This window comes from Haliaeetus leucocephalus, unplaced genomic scaffold, assembly GCF_000737465.1.
Source record: "Haliaeetus leucocephalus isolate CR32 unplaced genomic scaffold, Haliaeetus_leucocephalus-4.0 Scaffold149, whole genome shotgun sequence".
NCBI classification, from domain to species: Eukaryota; Metazoa; Chordata; class Aves; order Accipitriformes; family Accipitridae; genus Haliaeetus; species Haliaeetus leucocephalus.
In genome coordinates this window covers 285921-303459 of record NW_010972585.1, presented here as the reverse complement: position 1 = coordinate 303459, position 17539 = coordinate 285921, and the positions used below count along the sequence as shown (strand labels likewise).

The window sequence follows — 17539 nt, the reverse complement described above, 5'->3', positions numbered from 1 at the left end:
CAGCAGAAGGCGCGTGGTGTAGGATAAGTGAGCCGTTCCCTGCGGAGGAGCAGAGCACCCCTCACACGCAGCTATTCCTCTGCACTGAAATGGTGTTTCTGCAGAGGCCCTCACCTGCTGGAAAGCTGTGATCTTCATGGCACAGTCGAGGAAACACAGGGGTGTTTTAAGGAAGGTTTAATTCCTAATAGGGTGGTATCATCTTTTATAAATACTTAAAGGCGGGGTTTCCATCTCGTGAAGTTTCACTTACACCTGGCAAGTAACCTAATTGCCAGTCACACGTTCGTGAATTCGTTATGTCCTGGCTCTGTTTTGCCGGGCGTAACTTACGCATCCGTACCACGGCCTCAGGTTTGCGGTGAAGCCCCTGCGGGACTTGCCGCTGTGGAGGTGCGTTTTTGGGGTGCCGGAGCCCCGCTGCCGGGGTGCCCTGTGTCTCTGCATCCCCCCCGGACCGACCTCCTTCCAAACCCAACCCTCTCCCCAGGGCTGACCTGGGAGAGAAGGGGCTGAGGGGAAGCGTCCGTTGTCCCTTCCCCTTTTCTGTTTGTTTTTGCAGGGTTGTTTTTAGCGGTTGGCCGGTGGTGCTGAGGGTCCCCGAGCAGCCTCCCCGGCACAGCTCTGGCAGCGGGCACCGTCCCTCGGTGCGTCTCCAGACGGATTCACCCTCGAGAAAAAGCATCCAGGGCTGCTCCTCTCGCTTGAAGCCCCAAGCCCACAGCCCTGGTTGTAGCCTCCGGTAAATTCACGAGTGCAACTGGCATGGCCAAACATCTCCTCCTTGGGGTGGGACCAAACTCCCCAATGGAACAAGAGCTCCAACACCAGCATCCGCACAGGCTTGGTGGTGTCCTGCATCCCAACCCCACATGTTTGCTGCCGTGGCACTAGCAGTTAGGCATCGCCGAGGCAAGGTGAACCCTTCTGGCTCTCAGGCACTACGTGGCACAACTGGTCCCCGAGGCTCAGAAACTCTTTTTTTTCCCCAATGAGTTTCCCTGTGCTTTCCCTACCCTCCGTGACCCTCAAGCTGCCACCGCGGGCCATGGCTGCTGCACTGAAGCTCTGTGGTCCCGGTGACAGGCACTTTAACGTTGGCCTTTTCATTTGCACAAAGATGACAGAGTGGCTCATACCACTAGTGGAGATAAAAGCTGGTGGACGTCCTGGCCCCCGCTGCATTAGGCACAGCACAGCTATGTAAAAAAATAGTCCTGCCTGGAGCTGGCCAGGGCTGAGTTCCTGGGTCCTGGTTTAAGCATGTAAATAGAGGAGCTGATGATGTGACAAGCTGAGTGCCAGCATCTCCCAGAAATTTCAGAGCAGCAGCCTGGGAAATGGTCTTTATTCTTCTGTGGAAATGCTGGAAAGCAGGAAAGCATAGTTTGGCTGAAAACATTTGCAGTACTCAAGAAAGCTAAGGTCTACAAATGAAGTTTTGAATATTCGTTTCATCTGTAGGCATGAAACGTTGCAAGAAAACGTATCTTGTCTTTGAGGACAGGTGGAATGCCACAGGGGCATTTCCCAAGAGCATCACTCAGGTCAAAACAACAAACATCTTACAGGCAAGCACACCAAGAAATCCCTGGACTTTTACTCGTTGCTGCCGTACCTGTCTCCTAACGCGTGCCCGGAGCTGGGGAGGAGCAGCCTGCACGGAGTGGCTCTTTCCACCCCCAGGAAGGAGAAGGGGAATGGCAGGGATGATGCCGAGACCTCTCTGCATCTCAGATTCGCAGGACAAGCCCCAACCTCCATCTGGGCAAAGCTGCTTGTCCGTGGTGACCAGCTCACCGAGGCGCTTCTCTGCATGGAGCCGGCAGAATAGGCTATTTCACAGAAGGAAACCAGTGATTACGTATAAATTCAGAGCCTGCTGCCCCACAAGACCACCCGCGTGTGCGTGGGGTGGTTTTACTCCCCAGTTTGTGCCAGTCCTGCCCTGTTCAGTGAACCTGGGCAAGCGGCGGCAGGGCTGAGCTGCGGCACGACGCAGGGTGGCTTCAGGCGAGAGGCCAGCCTGCTCCGAAATAAACCCGGCTGGCAAGGCAAACAGCTCCCTGAGCCCCTTTAAATGAAATAACTGATCCCTCTCTCGTAAATGTTTTCATGCAAACAGCAGCGGCTGTACCTTTATCAGCGACCGGATATTGAGGTATTGCTGCCCGTGATTTTGGCAGCTTGTTTAAGCGCAGATTTTCCTTTTACAGGCTGCAATAAATCAGGCTGCCAATGTTGGCTAAATCACTAGCTGTCTTTTGGCTAGTTGTCTGCGGATTAGAGTTTTACTATCACTGATAACTGCACATATTCCCATGTCACATGCCTTTCTAACATGAACATTTTTAATAGTACAGAAAGAAAATGCTGTAAAAGTCTCCCCTCCCCTTCTCCTCAAGGCAAAGGCAACACAAAGCGCCAGCTATAAAACAATATGGACTCTTACTGCAATCACGTGGTTGTGCTAAACATCTTTATTAACCTGATGTTCACAGAAAAGTAAATGCTCTGGCAAAATATCAGCAAGGCTAACATTTTATTTGGCAGCTGATCACACATGACTGTTACGTGCTTTGCTATGACCATTTTAAAGCTGGTAACCAGTAGCACTGGGTATGCGCAGCGGAACTAGTACAGAGAGAGTGCATTACAGATGTGCACTGCCAAAAATGAAAACCTATGAGTCAAGTCCATAAGCCTGACCCAAACCCTGGCCCTGGAGCTGGACCACGTATGAGGGACTTGGTCAACCTACTCATTGCTGAGGATGCAACATGTGGAGTCCTGTGACAAACCCGGTGCTGTGAATCTTGTATCCAGCCGCATCCACGGCAGAAATGTCCTTTTTGGGTAACAGCCATGTCTGCGCAGGCACTCACTGCCAAACGCTGCCCTGCCTGCCCCAGAAACAAGTGTCTCTGTGACCCCCCTCACACCATTTCCACTGCCCAAGAAGCCTTCTGCCTCTTCTTCTTTCATTCATTTCTTGCAACTCTTTGCACAGTGCATCCATGGGATGGTGCTGGGGCTCACATGTCCTTGGAAAGATGCACCCAAATGACACCAGTCATAGCAATCTTGCTCTGTAACACAGATTTTCTAAGCCATATAAAGGCTTTCAGTCAACAATTATTCAGGGTAGTGAATGAGTAGGGTTTCTGCATGGGGTGATCCATGCACCATGCAGCTCTGTGGGTGTTGGAAGGCATCTGGCCCCTGATCCTTATTCAAAAAGTGTCCTGTCAGCCTCCCTCAGAGGGTCCAGAAAACTGAATTCTTGCCTTTTTTTTTTTTAAACTAACAAAGTTTGACTAATTCAAACTCAGCAGCATGAATATCTGAACAGATTGCGTCCCCCCAGGTTTTCTACAAGGTTCCTTTTCGAAAGTTACTATAATTTAGATAAATGTCTACTCTTGTCACCAAGCCTATAGCTTTGACAAAGGCAACTATTGGTTTTGTCTGATGTGATCTATCCGGTATGAACACATGCAGCTTCTCACTCATCAGCTTGTTATTTGCTACATTATTACATATCGATTCCCTTTGTATTTACCAGCTGTAGAAGTTGGTGGAGTCGTTTGGCAATTTCAGGGACCACCCTTCAGGAAGACTTTTTTGCTTTTCTCCAGTTTTCTCAGCAAAGCTTGGCCAAAGTTTTTCAGAGGGCTGGCATTATTTTCTGATTGATAGTTTCCACCGGTTCCCTGATTGGCCTGAGCAGAAAGGGAACTGGGTGATCCTTTAAGATCCTTCCCACCCCAACCTTTCTGTCAAAGCCGTAAGGTCTGTCCTCTGAAGTGGCAGACACTGACTTGTGCATGTACGCACGTGCACACCTACCCTAATTCCGCTGTCAGACACTATTACATTACGATTGCCATTAATTAAAATGAATGGCTGTGTCCTAATGCCAGGGACTAGAATTTGACCCCATTTGTTTATCCACATCGTTATGATTTAATTTGCAGTCTCTATAGTGCTATGCCAGTTGCTACAGAGCACGTACGACAGACCTGAGCATCTCAAGGAGATTTTCTTCCGCCCCCTGCTATTTTTGGTAGCACCAGCCCCTGCTCGCTGGAGGCCCTTCCCTCTGCCTGGTATCGCTTACACCATACCGATGGGAAGGGCTCAGATCAGCAGCGGTGAACAGGGGCTGGCAGTCTGGTATTAGGAGCTCACAGTGATTCAATAACCCTTCCCTCCCATCAGTTGTAGATAACCTGGAATAAAGAACATCTCCATGGAAATCACTTTACTTGGGACATTTTTCCCAGACGCTTATTCCTTTGTCACCAGTTTCCAAATCCAGCTTTAGCTAAAGAGGAAAGATGGTTTACTCCATAACCTTTTTGCACGGTGTCTCAAAGAAAAAGAGTGCTTCAGCTTGTACCTGCAGGTACAGCTGTCCTCAGATGACTTCAGTCATTTCTCGATAAAAACTTGGAGGTCAGCTGGGTGTAATCATTATAGGAAATGTACCAAAGCACTTCTTACCGTGAGGGATGATTTGTAGTGCTCCCTGCTAGCAACGGGCTTGCAAGCAACGAAGTCCAACAAAAGAAAACTTGATTTAAAAAGATGTGTGTATACATACACAAGCAAACTTCAAGCGCTCAATGCTTGATTAAGAAGATGCTGACACTCTGCAGGAAATATTTTGGGGAAAAGCCCGCCATATTTATTCATAAACAATTCTGCTCGTATGGGCTCTGTTCTGGTGTCTAGACATTGTATGAATTGGGAGAAGAATTGCTGGCCCTAGGAGGCCAGCAGTCATAACAAAGTAACCACGAATTCTGGCCTAAACAGAAGGTAGAGAACTGTAGCATCTATAGTATCTGACTACCTGCTACCCAAGTATTTGCAAACAGCAAATTAAAGAAGTACGTGTGACTATAACAGTGACATACTAAAATAGCGCTGGAGGAGTCCTCATGAGTTTATTCAACCTGCTGCTCTGTCTGGAGACAGACTTGTTCTCCCTGTGTTGTTCCTGGTGGATGCTTGTGACCTGCTGTGAGAGGTTTCCAGCGATGAAAGTCCCCACAACCTCCCTACACAGATTGTTCCAGCATTCCTTTATTTCTGGCAATTTTCCAGTGTCAACCCTGACTCTTCCTTGCTGTCATTTAAGCCCATCATTCGTTCTTCTACAAACCATGGATGTTGGATGCACAAGATTTCCTTCCACTTTTACAGCCCCTTTCACATACTGGAGCTCTCCTGAGCCTTCACAAATGGTGAGGCGATGCTGCAGACCAAGCTCAGCTCATGATATTCCTCCATGGGTTTGTTGTGTGGCTGGTCACTCCCCATCGTGGATTTGCACTGCTGATTTTCCTGCTGAGCTGCTGTCCTTGCCCCAATAGACTATCTCCTTTTTTTTCCCCAGACTCTTTCAGACTTGGTAAGATCATGTTGAACATCAGGTCGGTCCTCCAAGGTAACTGCAGCCCCTCCCAGCTGCCCGATAGCTGCACACTGAGTAAGTATTGTCCCTGCTCCGTCACCCAAGTCATTTATGAAAAAATTGAATCACACTTTGGCTGAGACAGACACCTGTGAAACATGACTCAGTACATCCTCCTGCTCTGGCAGCACAACCCACAGGGATTGCTCTCACGGGGGGCTTTACAGAGAAATTTCACCCAAACTAAGCTCTCCTCCCTTGTTTATGAGAGTAGCTCAGTGCTCTTGAGAGGTTACACAGAAGAATTAGGGTTTGTGTCAGGCTTTCTTCCTCCACTGTGCTTACGGAGGACATTTGCATAAAGCAGCGGTCATATTTGTAGAAAGAAAAAGAAACAAAATCAACTCAACAACAGGAGAAGAGGCACAAAGGAGCAATAAAAAGGCTCTCAGGCTCTGCAGATTCACCAGTCATGCTGCTGACATCAGCTCCAGGTAAGACCTTAACAATTAAAACCAGAAGAAGAGTAATATAAACCATAAAGGTTTCCACTGTACCTCTCTATGAAGGAACATTTTTAAAAGTTAGAAACCACCGCTGCTGGGTCACAGCATAAAGGAGCCTGCAGAAAGATGGACGACATCTACGTGATGCATGATGTGTGCAAGCAGCTCTCGAGAAACGCAGCTTGACGGGAAACTGCGCCGAGCAATAGTTCTTCTCTCGCCTTTGCTTGGGGTGAACTGGGGGGACGGACCTGGTTAACCACAGCACAGTGAGCACATCACAGCCAATCGATAGCCCAAAGTGCTGGAACAGCTGAGAAATTGTTGCTATGGATTTATACAGGGTTATAAATTTTAAAGGGAGGTCACCTGAGAGTGATATTGAGAAACAGGAACAGCAACTTCTCTTCTATGTGCAAGCAAAGAAAGGTGATACCGGGACAGAAAAGCTGTAAACATCATATTAAGGCATTTGGGAATGGAGCGAAGGCAAGATGATGTAAAAGCTGGCTTAGGTTGTTTAAAAGATATTTTTATTGCCTGCTGGTGATACACTCAAGGACATAAATATGGATTTCTCAGTCTCAGTTTTGATTAAGAAAGCCACCAAATTACAGACCGTGACTGGAGCCTCTCTGAGAGGCAGCAGGACAGAGCTGGGGGAGGTCCCCGAGCGGCACGGCCCCATCGCCTGCCCCCCCCGGGGTTTGTGTGACCCAGGTGGGAGAGACGAGACACCCACCGCCCCGATGGAGCCGCGGAGGGGCTTGTTCCCCAGCTGGCTACCGCAGCTCCCTTGTGCTGGGTTGCCCTCCCCGTCTTGCCCGGTTTGCCCCCTCGCCTCTGCCTCCTGCCCGCAGCCAGGCTCGCTGTCCGTATTAAAAGGGAGCCATCACCAGAAGCACTGCCACAGGGGAAGAGCGTTTACCTCCACCAAAGGGTCTGACCGACCTCTCCGATACGTGCAAAAGCAGCTCGTGGAGTGGTTTTAGCCCAAGCTGAACGCGCCTGCGTGTTGGCTGTGCTCTGTGAGGGGGACTCCACCACGACAGCCACGTTAATCTGTTCTGCTCCCACCCTGGAACAAATGATCCACAGGGCATTGCGCTGCCTATCGCACCTCAAAGGCACGTCTTGAAGATGTCCTTCAGGTAGCCCAGCGGCACGGCATGTCCTTTAGGGTTATCCTGGCCACAAATCAGCATGTAACAGTGAGGCAGGCTAAGCCTTTGGTGCTCGCTCCAGAGTCCTTGGTAATATGCGGGGTATCCTGAAAAATACTACTCCTGTTCTGTCTTTTCACCTCTGGTGGTAGGTGAATTTCGAACAACAGAGAATGAACTCCTCCGGCCGTTTACAGATGCTTCTGAGGAGCACGAGGAGACAAAGCGAACTGCAGATCTGATAGACACAGTCATTTTTGTTTACATCTCTGCAAGACTGACCTACGGATCTCTCTCACTTGTAGTTTTCCCAGGTGTAGCAAGAGCAGAAGTGGCACAGAATTAACACTGTTCCCCTCCAAGGTGACGTCCACCCCACTCCTCACACGTGAAACCTCTCGGAGAGAAGCAGCATCGGCATCTGGAACGAGAGGAAAATGGAGACGTGTTTGAGGAAAGGCAGTTCACGCCAAGAGCGGGAAACCTGACATCGTCACGGTGCCTTCAGGGAAGAGAGAAGGAAAGGCAACCTCTGGGGCAGAAATGAAGGTGAAAGGGGTGTCAGGGCAAGAAGAGAGAGCAATAGGAATTACAGGCACATATGGATGTTCCCAAAATGGGAACAGAAGAGATGCATCCTATCCATGTTTTGTATGCAAATACGTCGTTCCAGGAGCAAAATGACTTTTCTGATGTTCTTTGGTAGCTCCCAAGCAGATTTCACTGCTACCTCATTTTCTCATACCATAATTTTCTGCCCTGCAGAAGAGGAAGATTACAAAGCCCAGGTTTTCATGCAGGTATCCAGTTCTCACCTGTTACTATGGAGGGATGCTCCACAGAGCGGGGTAAGACACTTTCCATGCCTTGAACTCTCCAGTGGTATGCTGGACTCATCAGAAGCGGGGAGCACCCACAGCACCGAGTGCCACCAGCACACCCCTCGGTTTGTGGCAGGGATAAAATGGGGAGGGGGTGCCGGGGGGCTTGTGCCCTGCTCAGCACTGGCTGAGGCACCAGAGGATCACTGGAGAGGTGGAAACACAGCCACATAGCTTGGCAGGAAAATGGGATAAGCAACTGGTTGGGCAGCAAACCAGTTCTGCTGCCTGCATGATAGAGCAGCTGGATTGGCATTGCCAATTCAAGTATCAGAAACATTCAGTGTGTTTCTGCCTGCTCAGGTAAAGTAACAAGTGGTCATTTCAGACCAAGCGTGGCAGGATGGAAGAGTATTATTAGGAAGCTTTTATGGATCTGACCGATACTATGGACATGCTATGGTTAGGCAAAATGTTCCAGTTTTAATGACAATGAAGGCAGAGCCAGAGCCTTTCCTAACTTCTAAAAATGTCTTATGAAAGAAGAAAATTGGAGATGTTCTGGTCTGCACAATAAGTGCCACGTGCTGCTAATTTAGCAGTGGGTTTCAGCAGGCAAGCTAGCAGCCAGGGTATTTACCTAAATATGACTGGGAGAGTTGTGGTGCTTCACAGTCTTTATTTCCCGCAAACGCATCTCCTGTGGAAGTGATGCTGTCTGACAGCACAGCAACTACGGCGAAGTATGCTAATCTTTCCAATTTCATTTCAAATGAAAATAATGCAATTAGCTGTTCTCGTTCACAAATAGGCAGTATCTGATTATTCTTAGGGCTCGCTATTCCAGTGTTACAAGCGAGGCCTCGTACAATGGATTGCTCTGCAAATGCCTGTCTCCCACGTGACGGTCTTTGACTGCCATGGAGCAGCTCAGACCCCCAGGAGAAAGGAGTCCATCTTCAGCTTCGTCAAGTTGGGGAGCTGCTCCAAGTCTTGGGTTTATGCTTGGCGCATGGATCACACTTCACCTCCAAACTCTCCCTGCAAAAGGCTTTCTGACGTGTTTATTTTGACAGTGTAATTCAATCAACTTTGTTATGTTATTCAACCCATTTATAGAACAGCAAGTGTACAGAAAGATGAAGCCCTTAAATTATTTGTCTCCCATTGTCCCTATTTGCCACTGCACAATGACATTTAAAACAGAATACACCACTGCTTGGAAAAATGATAAATGCTTTAGGAAAACCTAACTTCCTACTCATTAAGAAAAATCAACACGGTAACGAAAGTCAGAAAGTGATATTGGCAAGCAGCAAGGTCCCTGCATTTATTGATACATTCAATTTCCAACAGAAGAGACTTCTTTTGACAACATCTTAATATTACCTAGATGCACTTCTTTCTATAAAAAGCAGCAACAACTAGAAGTGACAAATTATATCTGCCTGCAGGTATACAATCACATTATCTCACTGTGATGCAAAGGATAATGTGTCACTGAAGGTGATAATTAAAAAAAAAATCAGTCATTCAAAGTGTGTCATAGATCTAATTACATTTTATAGGAGACTCAACCTTTATTTAAACAATCTACTTCTTGGAGAATGTTTCCAGAGCCTCTCCTTCTGCCTTGGTTTTAAATGTAATTATTAATCTGCATGCCATCATCTTGTTGGTGAGAAAATGAGTTCTGATCCATACAAAATGCGCCTTATCTCAAAAAAGACAGAAGGTTCAAGCTAATTTTTAAAACCTTTTCCCAAACCCTCCTCGAAAAATCTCAGTCTTTCAATTAAGCTACAGACTGAAGCAACCACACAAAAAACAAGCCACTTGGAGAAACTCATTCCCAGGAAAAACAATATTATTTTAAACCAGCCAGGAGCTAAACAATGAGTAGCGAGAAAAAAGGCATGAAAATACTGCCCCAGCTCAGAATGTCTTTCCTTCCACCAGAGCCGATTCGCCTCGTCCTGACCCCATCCAGCCCCTGCGCTAGAAGCATCGCAGCCAGCCGGCCACTGCCCTCCCCGTGCCATTGAACTGAAGCACCCTGTGCTAGAGAAAGTGTTTCCAGCAGTGCTGATAAACCTCCATGGCATAACCCCCCCGCAGGGCCCACCTTTAGGACTATGGGTGCTTAAATTGTTTTCCTAATTCTGATCCTAAGCATCTAATTCTCAGTTTTAAGTGCTGACACGTCTTTAAAGATCTGCCATCGTACAGATTTTACACTCTAACCAAGGAAAATGAGGAATCCTCTTTCCTTTCTGAGTAAAGCTGGAGAGGTAGGTAAACTCAGAATTAGGAGCTAATTCACACAGCATTGTTTCTTTTTCTTGATTACAGAACTGTAACTCCTATTTACTTAGTTATAAAGAAATACATGTGTAGAGAGATACAGCCCAACTCAGAAAAAAGTTCCCTTAATAGCTATTCAGATTTGCTAGTTCCACTCAACAGCTCCTGTAACGCCTGTGGGCACCAGCAATGGGCAAAAGCTGGGACCCAAAGCGCAGTCAAACATTGGCAGATAATTTTCCCAGGTATTTTCCTCATCAGCCAGGTTCTGACGCTGTGCCCAGCTGTGAGCGAGATCGAGAGCAAGCTCACATCATCTCACACTGCTGTAGGAAACAGCACCTTCAGGAGATGCTCCAGTAACCGAAAGACCCATAAAAAGGCACAGATTTCTGGAGATGTGGAGGCATGAACCAGAGCTCACGTCAGGTAGCACAGTAGCGCAGCGGTGTGTCGGTGTGGGTGACATAAAGCGCACAGAAAGACAAGGAAAAACCAGCAAACATGAATAGGATGTAGCAAAGACATTGAGGACTCGTCTTGGTTTCTGTACCATTGGGACGTTGTAATTTTTGTTTCTTTTTTTTAATAGTCTTGGTCTTTTTCATGCGTTTAATGCACCATAATTGGTTGCCAAACGTTCCTGCTCTGGACCCAAACATGCGTGATAGAAACATAGGCTCCTTTGTTTGAAAACAAAAAGGAAAACATCTGCTTTTTAAGGAAAACAGCAAGGAGCATGGACTAACCAATGCTGGCTGTGCTCAGGTGGAGGAGGCGATGGTGGCTGCAGTTGCTGGCTCCTGCTCTGGTCTTACCTGGGTGGAGAGAAAGCCCACGGTGCAGGGCAAGGTGCGAGGGATGGTGCGAAGATGCTCTGCCCTAGCACCTTGTGTCAGGGACGCAGGGGGTGGAAGAGGCATGTTGTCTTGTAGGTGGTTGCTAAATCTGGGCTTGCAGCTGGAAGTTGAATTGTGTTCAAAAGCAGGGTGAAAGGTGGATCTGGACTATGTCTTATTCCTTCACAAGGCTGCACGGTTGGTTGGGCAGCTCAAGGGATCTGCCTGCGCTTGCAGTTGTCCGCTTGAGGAGTCTAGGAGTGATGATAACTCCAACGATGCTGCAGTGAAGAAATGGTTTTGGTCTTTCGCCTTGTGCGCAGCACCAACCCGTTGCTGGAAGGGCGCACCACGTTCAGCTGAGGTATCCGAGGTACCGGCCGGAGGAGATCTTTCCATGTTGTGCGTCATACCTTGAAACCACTGCGCTGGGCCCCTAAAAGGCAGATATTAGCACATTCGTCTTTTCCCTTGCTCTTTCTCTCCTACCACTTATATTATGATGCCAACAAAGCACAATGATAAAAAAAAGGATGGGAATCTGCTGGAAAACCCCCTTCACTATTGGGCTTTGCTGTAACGCGTGGACCCTGCGCGGAGACCACGCCGTTGCTTCCCCTCCCGCTGCCTTCTGTCACTTCTTCGCAGCAGGCAGAGCTGACGTGAGCAGACCTGCCTCCGCTGGACCGGTTGCCACATCTACTGTCAGTGCTGAGTCAGCGCTTACGGCTCTCCAGGCGCCCCAGCAGCAGCTGGATTATTTCCACGCGGAGCTTCTGCCCTCGATAAATGGAACTGCCCCTGGGGGAATGTTTTTTTTTTTCCCCTGGGAGAGCTTTCTGTAGTCAGAGAGAAGAGCTTGAGCATCGAGAGGGCAGCGGAAGGCATGCCGGTTTTCCACCCAGGGGAGTTTTGTGTGGCTCTCCTGAGCAAAAAAGCAGCAGCTCAGGAGCTGCTCTGCGAGCTTTCGGCTGCAGCGGGTCCCAGGGAGGAATTCACTCGCTGAGGACCAGGCAATGGGGAGACACCTCACAACTCAGCGTCCCCCAAACGAGCCAACCCAGCAGGCGTTAGGGTGAGCTTCGGGTGCGCTCGTCCTCCGCACAGAGCTGAACTGCACCCGCTCCGTCCCTCCCTGCCCTCCGAGTCACACGTCTCCGTCATGAAGCAGCAAGAAGGAGAAAACATGGTTGTTTTTTTGGTTCCCCCCTTGTCTTTTTTTCTTTTTAAATGACTGCCACAAAAGCTAGCTAAAGATCTTAAGAGCAGCTGCGCTATCAGAAATTATTTTTACCTCGTTAAAAAAATGTATCCTTTTAAAATGAGAGCGGCAGAATCGAGATTAGAGCTTCTAGTGCTTCGCCGGGTGTTACTTAGTACCTGTGGATCATTACATTGATAAAAATATGTACAGACTCACTTTTCAGGTTTAAAAGTGTTTTGTCCTTTTGTTTGCTTAGCTAAATAAAGAGGTTTTGTTTGACCTGTGATTTTTGAATCCAGCTGGCTTTTTAATATACGGTGACTCATACGAAGCAGCCTGCAGAGTCGATCTCGTTTCCACCGTTACACCGCTGATTTCGGCAGAAGGCCCATGGAAAATCAAGCGGCGTGGGGACCTTTCGGCCCGGCTCCCGACCCGGCCTTCCTCACCAGAGCCGTGCTCTTCCTTCTGTAATTGCTCCCGCTGAGAGGAGCGAGCTAATCACAGAGAGAGGTACCTCACGCAAGCCAAATTGCCAGGATCTGGCCTTTCGAGGCACCGCAAGTCCCGTAAGATTTTCAAGGCTGGTAATAAACCGTTAGTTTCTAATGAAAATTGGAGCTGAGGCCGAGGACTTCCTGCCTCAAAATGGTGATTTTTTATAATGAGATACTGTCATTATCTTGGCTGATGTGCAATAGAGCATCACCGGTTTTAGCGGGAGCAGGCTGGGAGCTCTTTAGAACAAGACCGACATTATTTTATCTACTTCAGAATAAGCCAAAGCACTTTTAGGGGTGGTAAAGCAGGAAATCTCATTTCCATTTTCAGTAAAGGCTACATACAATATATCATTACCAAACACCGGGCCTGATCCTTGCCCCTAGCTCAGTGTGTGTTTTCTCCCCCCACAGACTGCCCCACTGACGTGGGAACGTGAAACCCGCTGAGCCCACGGGCCCTCGGGGACGAGGCAAGATCCGTGCTCGCCCGTGGTAATGGCGATTTCCATTGCAGTTCTGCAGTCTCTGTGCGGGCAAAGTTGCCCGCTGACTTTTGGAAATACAAGACCACGCACAGTACCTGGCTGTCCCCCTAAGCTGGGTCCCCATCGGGGCTGCGTGGGGGTCAGGGCGATACAATGCCCAGCCACCAGCAAGGGGGGGTCCAGGAATTTTTGTCTTCCGCAAGTCATTTCGTGACCAAGGTAAAAGTGCCATCGTCTGACAACAGGAGGAGTTTGTGGGTCCAGATACTGCAAATGTAACACCATTTTCTCAAATAAATGTAGGAATTGCAGCTCTTCTTCTTCTGAAGTGAGCCGTTATCTGGGGAGACGACAGATTATGTAGCCTGCTTTATGTTATTCTGCTCAGGTATCCCTGCAGATCAGGACTCGCTTTGAAAATGAAAAGCAGTATTTTACTGCAAGTGAGTTGACGTCGATTCCACTCTCAGGGCTAACCAAAACCCATCAGAATACTCTCTCCTCTTTTGCCTTAGTCTTTCGCAGAAATTGTAAGTCAGCAAAAGCTTTCTGAACATGGTACATAGGAAAAAAGCCTCACATTTGTATTGTCCCAACAAAATGAATGGCTAAGATCACTGCAACCCAAATTTGCTTCCTAGAAGAGAGGAAGAATGCTCGGGGAAATACCTTAAAAGTGTCGTATTTTTAACAGGAGGGATCCAGCTTTATTTTGTAGATACAGTAAATCACCGGGGAAAGTGCTGAACTAAAAATGCTGTCATTTACTAAAAAAATGAAACAAAGCAAATAACCTGTTGGGCTAAAAAGAGAGAAGTAACTTACCTAAGTCCTTTTCACTCCTGGATTAAGTGGTTTATTACTGAAGTAGGCTTCTATCCATCTAAGTTTTCTACATCTAATTTTCATACAGGTTGTCACAGCTTAATGAATTTATGGTGAAAGTCCCTGATGGCCAGTTCCTGACAGAGTGAATGGAGGGAGGTGGCATCAGGGGTGGTGTCTAGCAGATTCTGTCTCCCTTCCTTACTTCAGGGTCTAAAAGTACACAGAAGAAATTTCTCCTAGGGCTTTTTAGAGCCAATACTGGTCTTCAGAGCCTGCACAGGGCTCCCAGGAGCCTGCTCGGGTCCTACTCAGCCCCTCACACCCGGGTGCAGGGTCACTGCCAGGGTGTGAGGACCTGCATCCCGGCACGCAGCGCTGCCCGCAGCAAACGGGGCAGGAACCGAAGGCAACCCTGCCCTGCAGTTTTACTGCGCTCCACGCAGGAACGACGAGGATTTATGAGACTAAAGCCTAGCGGTTGGCAAGTTTTCCAGTTTTACTAGAAAGTTTTGCCAGATTTCACCAGTCCGAGGCACTCGCTGTTTTTTTCTTTCAGCAGTTGCTACTGTGGGTGATGCAGCATCTTTGGCTGAGTCTGTGCAGGTTACTAGAGGAGGGCCAGGATGCTCCAGCCAGCAGTTTAGTCCCAGACCTTGCGGGGGAAAAGAGCTTCGGCACGCTCTGCGCCACCCGGCCCCAGGGCTGGAGGGCAGGCCTTACCCTCTTTTATTCACTAGCTTAGATGTAGTGTGTGAGATGAGGGCTTGAAAGACGGGGAGAAAATAAGCTTACTCACGAGCAACTTCAGAGCTGTTAATCTGAGCGGTGTTTTGACCTACCGTTAGATCTGGTTTAAATCGTATTTGTAACATCACTGCAACAGTGCCCTGAGGAACTGCGTGCCTGAAGGTATTCATCCATTGAAATGTCACATTTGTGATTATGAGAATTGATAAAAATAATGGGGCTAGCAGAGTCTGGAATACAGTTGTTTGTTTTTTTTTTTTAAATGAAATATCTTTGTATTATCAGTGAAATGATACTGGTTTTCATAATACTTGCACTCACATAAATACAGCATTACCAATTCACAGCCTCGCTGAGGCTTGTTGGATCCTTGTGGCCCCAGCTGCTCCAGCAGGCAAATGCTTGATGCATTGCCCGGCCATAAGCTGGGAAACACATTAGTCCAAAGTTTTTGTATGGTACTATGTACATAAAAGCAATCTCTTTCAGCCCTTAAATACAAATTGAAATGACAGTGATAAACTATAACATAACCGGGATGTAAATGTAGCATAACTATAACTAAATAAGCAGCAAGACTGCTTCTGAAATCTGCCGTGCATGTTATTGCTCTAAATAAATCAGTTGCTGGTGAATTTGAACTTGAGCGAAGAAGTGTTTCTGAACTCTGAACAACATTGACCTGTGATGGGCTCTTTGAAGCCACTAAGACATGGGATTATCAGAAAACTGTATACTGCTCCAAGACCGGCAGACAGCAAAGATGCACTTAAATGATTTTTCTACAGCATGCAATCCAAAAAAAGGAGGGGGAGAAACAATTCAGGTTCCCTTCAGAACTGTGGATGATAAGGAAAATCAATTTATTGTGGCATTTTACAGGTTAGACTAAAAGAGGAAAAAAAGAGCCCAGCTTAGAGTCTGATTTTTTGCCCACAGTTTGGTAACTTTTTAATGGAGCATTATCATAAAGGGCTAACTTACAGCTTGAAGATAAAAGCTACAGGAAACCTGGCGAGTAATTGTCATCGGCAGCCTATTTGACTGGGCTTTTTGTTTCTTTGGTTGCTGGAGAATAAAAAGGAGTTTGTGCTCTTTGTTACTCTCTCTTTGCCAGACTAAAGAAGAGAACAAATAAACAAGCAAGCAGGAAGGTGCCCTTCTTGGTGCAGCATTTCATCTCCATAGTGAACGATGATCACTTTAGGCGGAATTACATGGGGAGCTTTCGAAAGTAAACACAGGGACTTTGCTCACCTGGCAAATTTGCCAGCTCCCTTGTTTCTAAAAGCATCTAAACACACAAAGTTATATTGCATCTTACATGTTTTTATTTGTATACAAAATGTTATAATTTATCAATATTGTGCTGCAAAGTATAGATACACACACACATACATACACCCCACCCCTAATTCCCACCCCCCCCAACACACTCACATACAAATACAACACAAACACAACTTTCTTTCTCTCTGCCCTTTGGAAAGGCAACACTGTTTTGGCAGGTCAGCAGCTAGAAATAAGGTGCTATAATTAAGCAGTATCGGAATGTCTTCACTTTACAAATGTGATGTGCAAATTTATATACAACCACGCTTTTTTTTCACAGAACCCCAAACTCCGTACCCCGAACCGCTCTCAGAGATACAAACATGTATAAAGTGCTAATACTTAAGCATGTTTCCAACGACTTCACGACGTAGTTTGAAGTTGAGAACAGGCACTGGGTGGATTGTCACTCGGTGCGGTACGACAGAGAGAAAAGTCACTCAGACATCGCTGGGGGACCGGGAGCGAAAGGGCACTTTAGCCTGAAAGCAGCCGCAGAAGAGCACCCACATGGACCTCTGGATTTCCTGGTTTCTGTAGGCGTAAATGATGGGGTTGATCATGGAGTTGTAGGTGGCGGGTAGGAGCGTGGCGTACGTGTACACGGAAGGGTAGTCGGGATCCCCCACTACACAGTAGATGGCAAAAGGCAGCCAGCTGGCTCCGAAAGTCCCGAGGATTATAGCGAGGGTAGAGACTCCCTTTTTGGTGGCGACGTAGTGCGAAGCAGTCAGAAAGTGCTGCTGGAGGGCTATCTGGTGGGCATGCCTGCAGACGATCTTGCAGATCTCGACGTAGAGATGGAGCATGATGAGGAAAACGAGGAAGAAAGAGGCGGACAGCAGCGTCACGTTGCTCTTGGTCAAGGGTCTGACGACGCTGCAGGCGGCGCGGTCGCGGAGGCAGTTCCAGCCCAGGACGGGCAGCAGCCCCAGGCAGAGGGAGACCCCCCAGGCGCCCGCCAGCATGGTGTGGACGCAGAGCACCGTCCTCTCCGAGTAGTAGGTGAGGGCGTTGTAGAGGGAGAGGTAGCGATCCACCGTGATGGCCAGCAAGCTGCTCACCGAGGCGGCGAAGGAGGCGACGAGGAAGCCCACCGTCAGCAGGCTGACCGTCTCCGAGCGGATCACGTACTGGAAAACGAAGTTGAGGATGAGGCCGAGGCCGGCCAGGAGGTCAGCCGTGGCCAGGCTGCCCACCAGCACGAACATGGGGGTGCGCAGGGCGGGCGAGTAGCAGATGATGGCCACCACCAGGGCGTTCTCGCAGGCGATGGCGGTGCCGGAGACGCACAGCATCACGTCCCAAGGGTTGAGGGCGGCGGGCGCGGGGGTCCGCGACGACAGCTCCAGCGAGGCGTTGCCGCCGCCGCCGCCGCCTCCTCC

General features: G+C 48.3%; 1 protein-coding gene across 1 annotated transcript in view; it reads right to left on the bottom strand.

Annotated features, from left to right (window-relative positions):
- Positions 1–16594: 16594 nt before the first annotated feature.
- GPR6 (G protein-coupled receptor 6) overlaps positions 16595–17539 on the bottom strand; it is a 1721-nt gene continuing 776 nt past the window's right edge. Inside the window, exon 2 of the mRNA XM_010561677.1 lies at positions 16595–17535. Coding sequence (XP_010559979.1) covers positions 16595–17535 — 941 coding nt within the window. The remainder of the gene's footprint in view (positions 17536–17539) is intronic.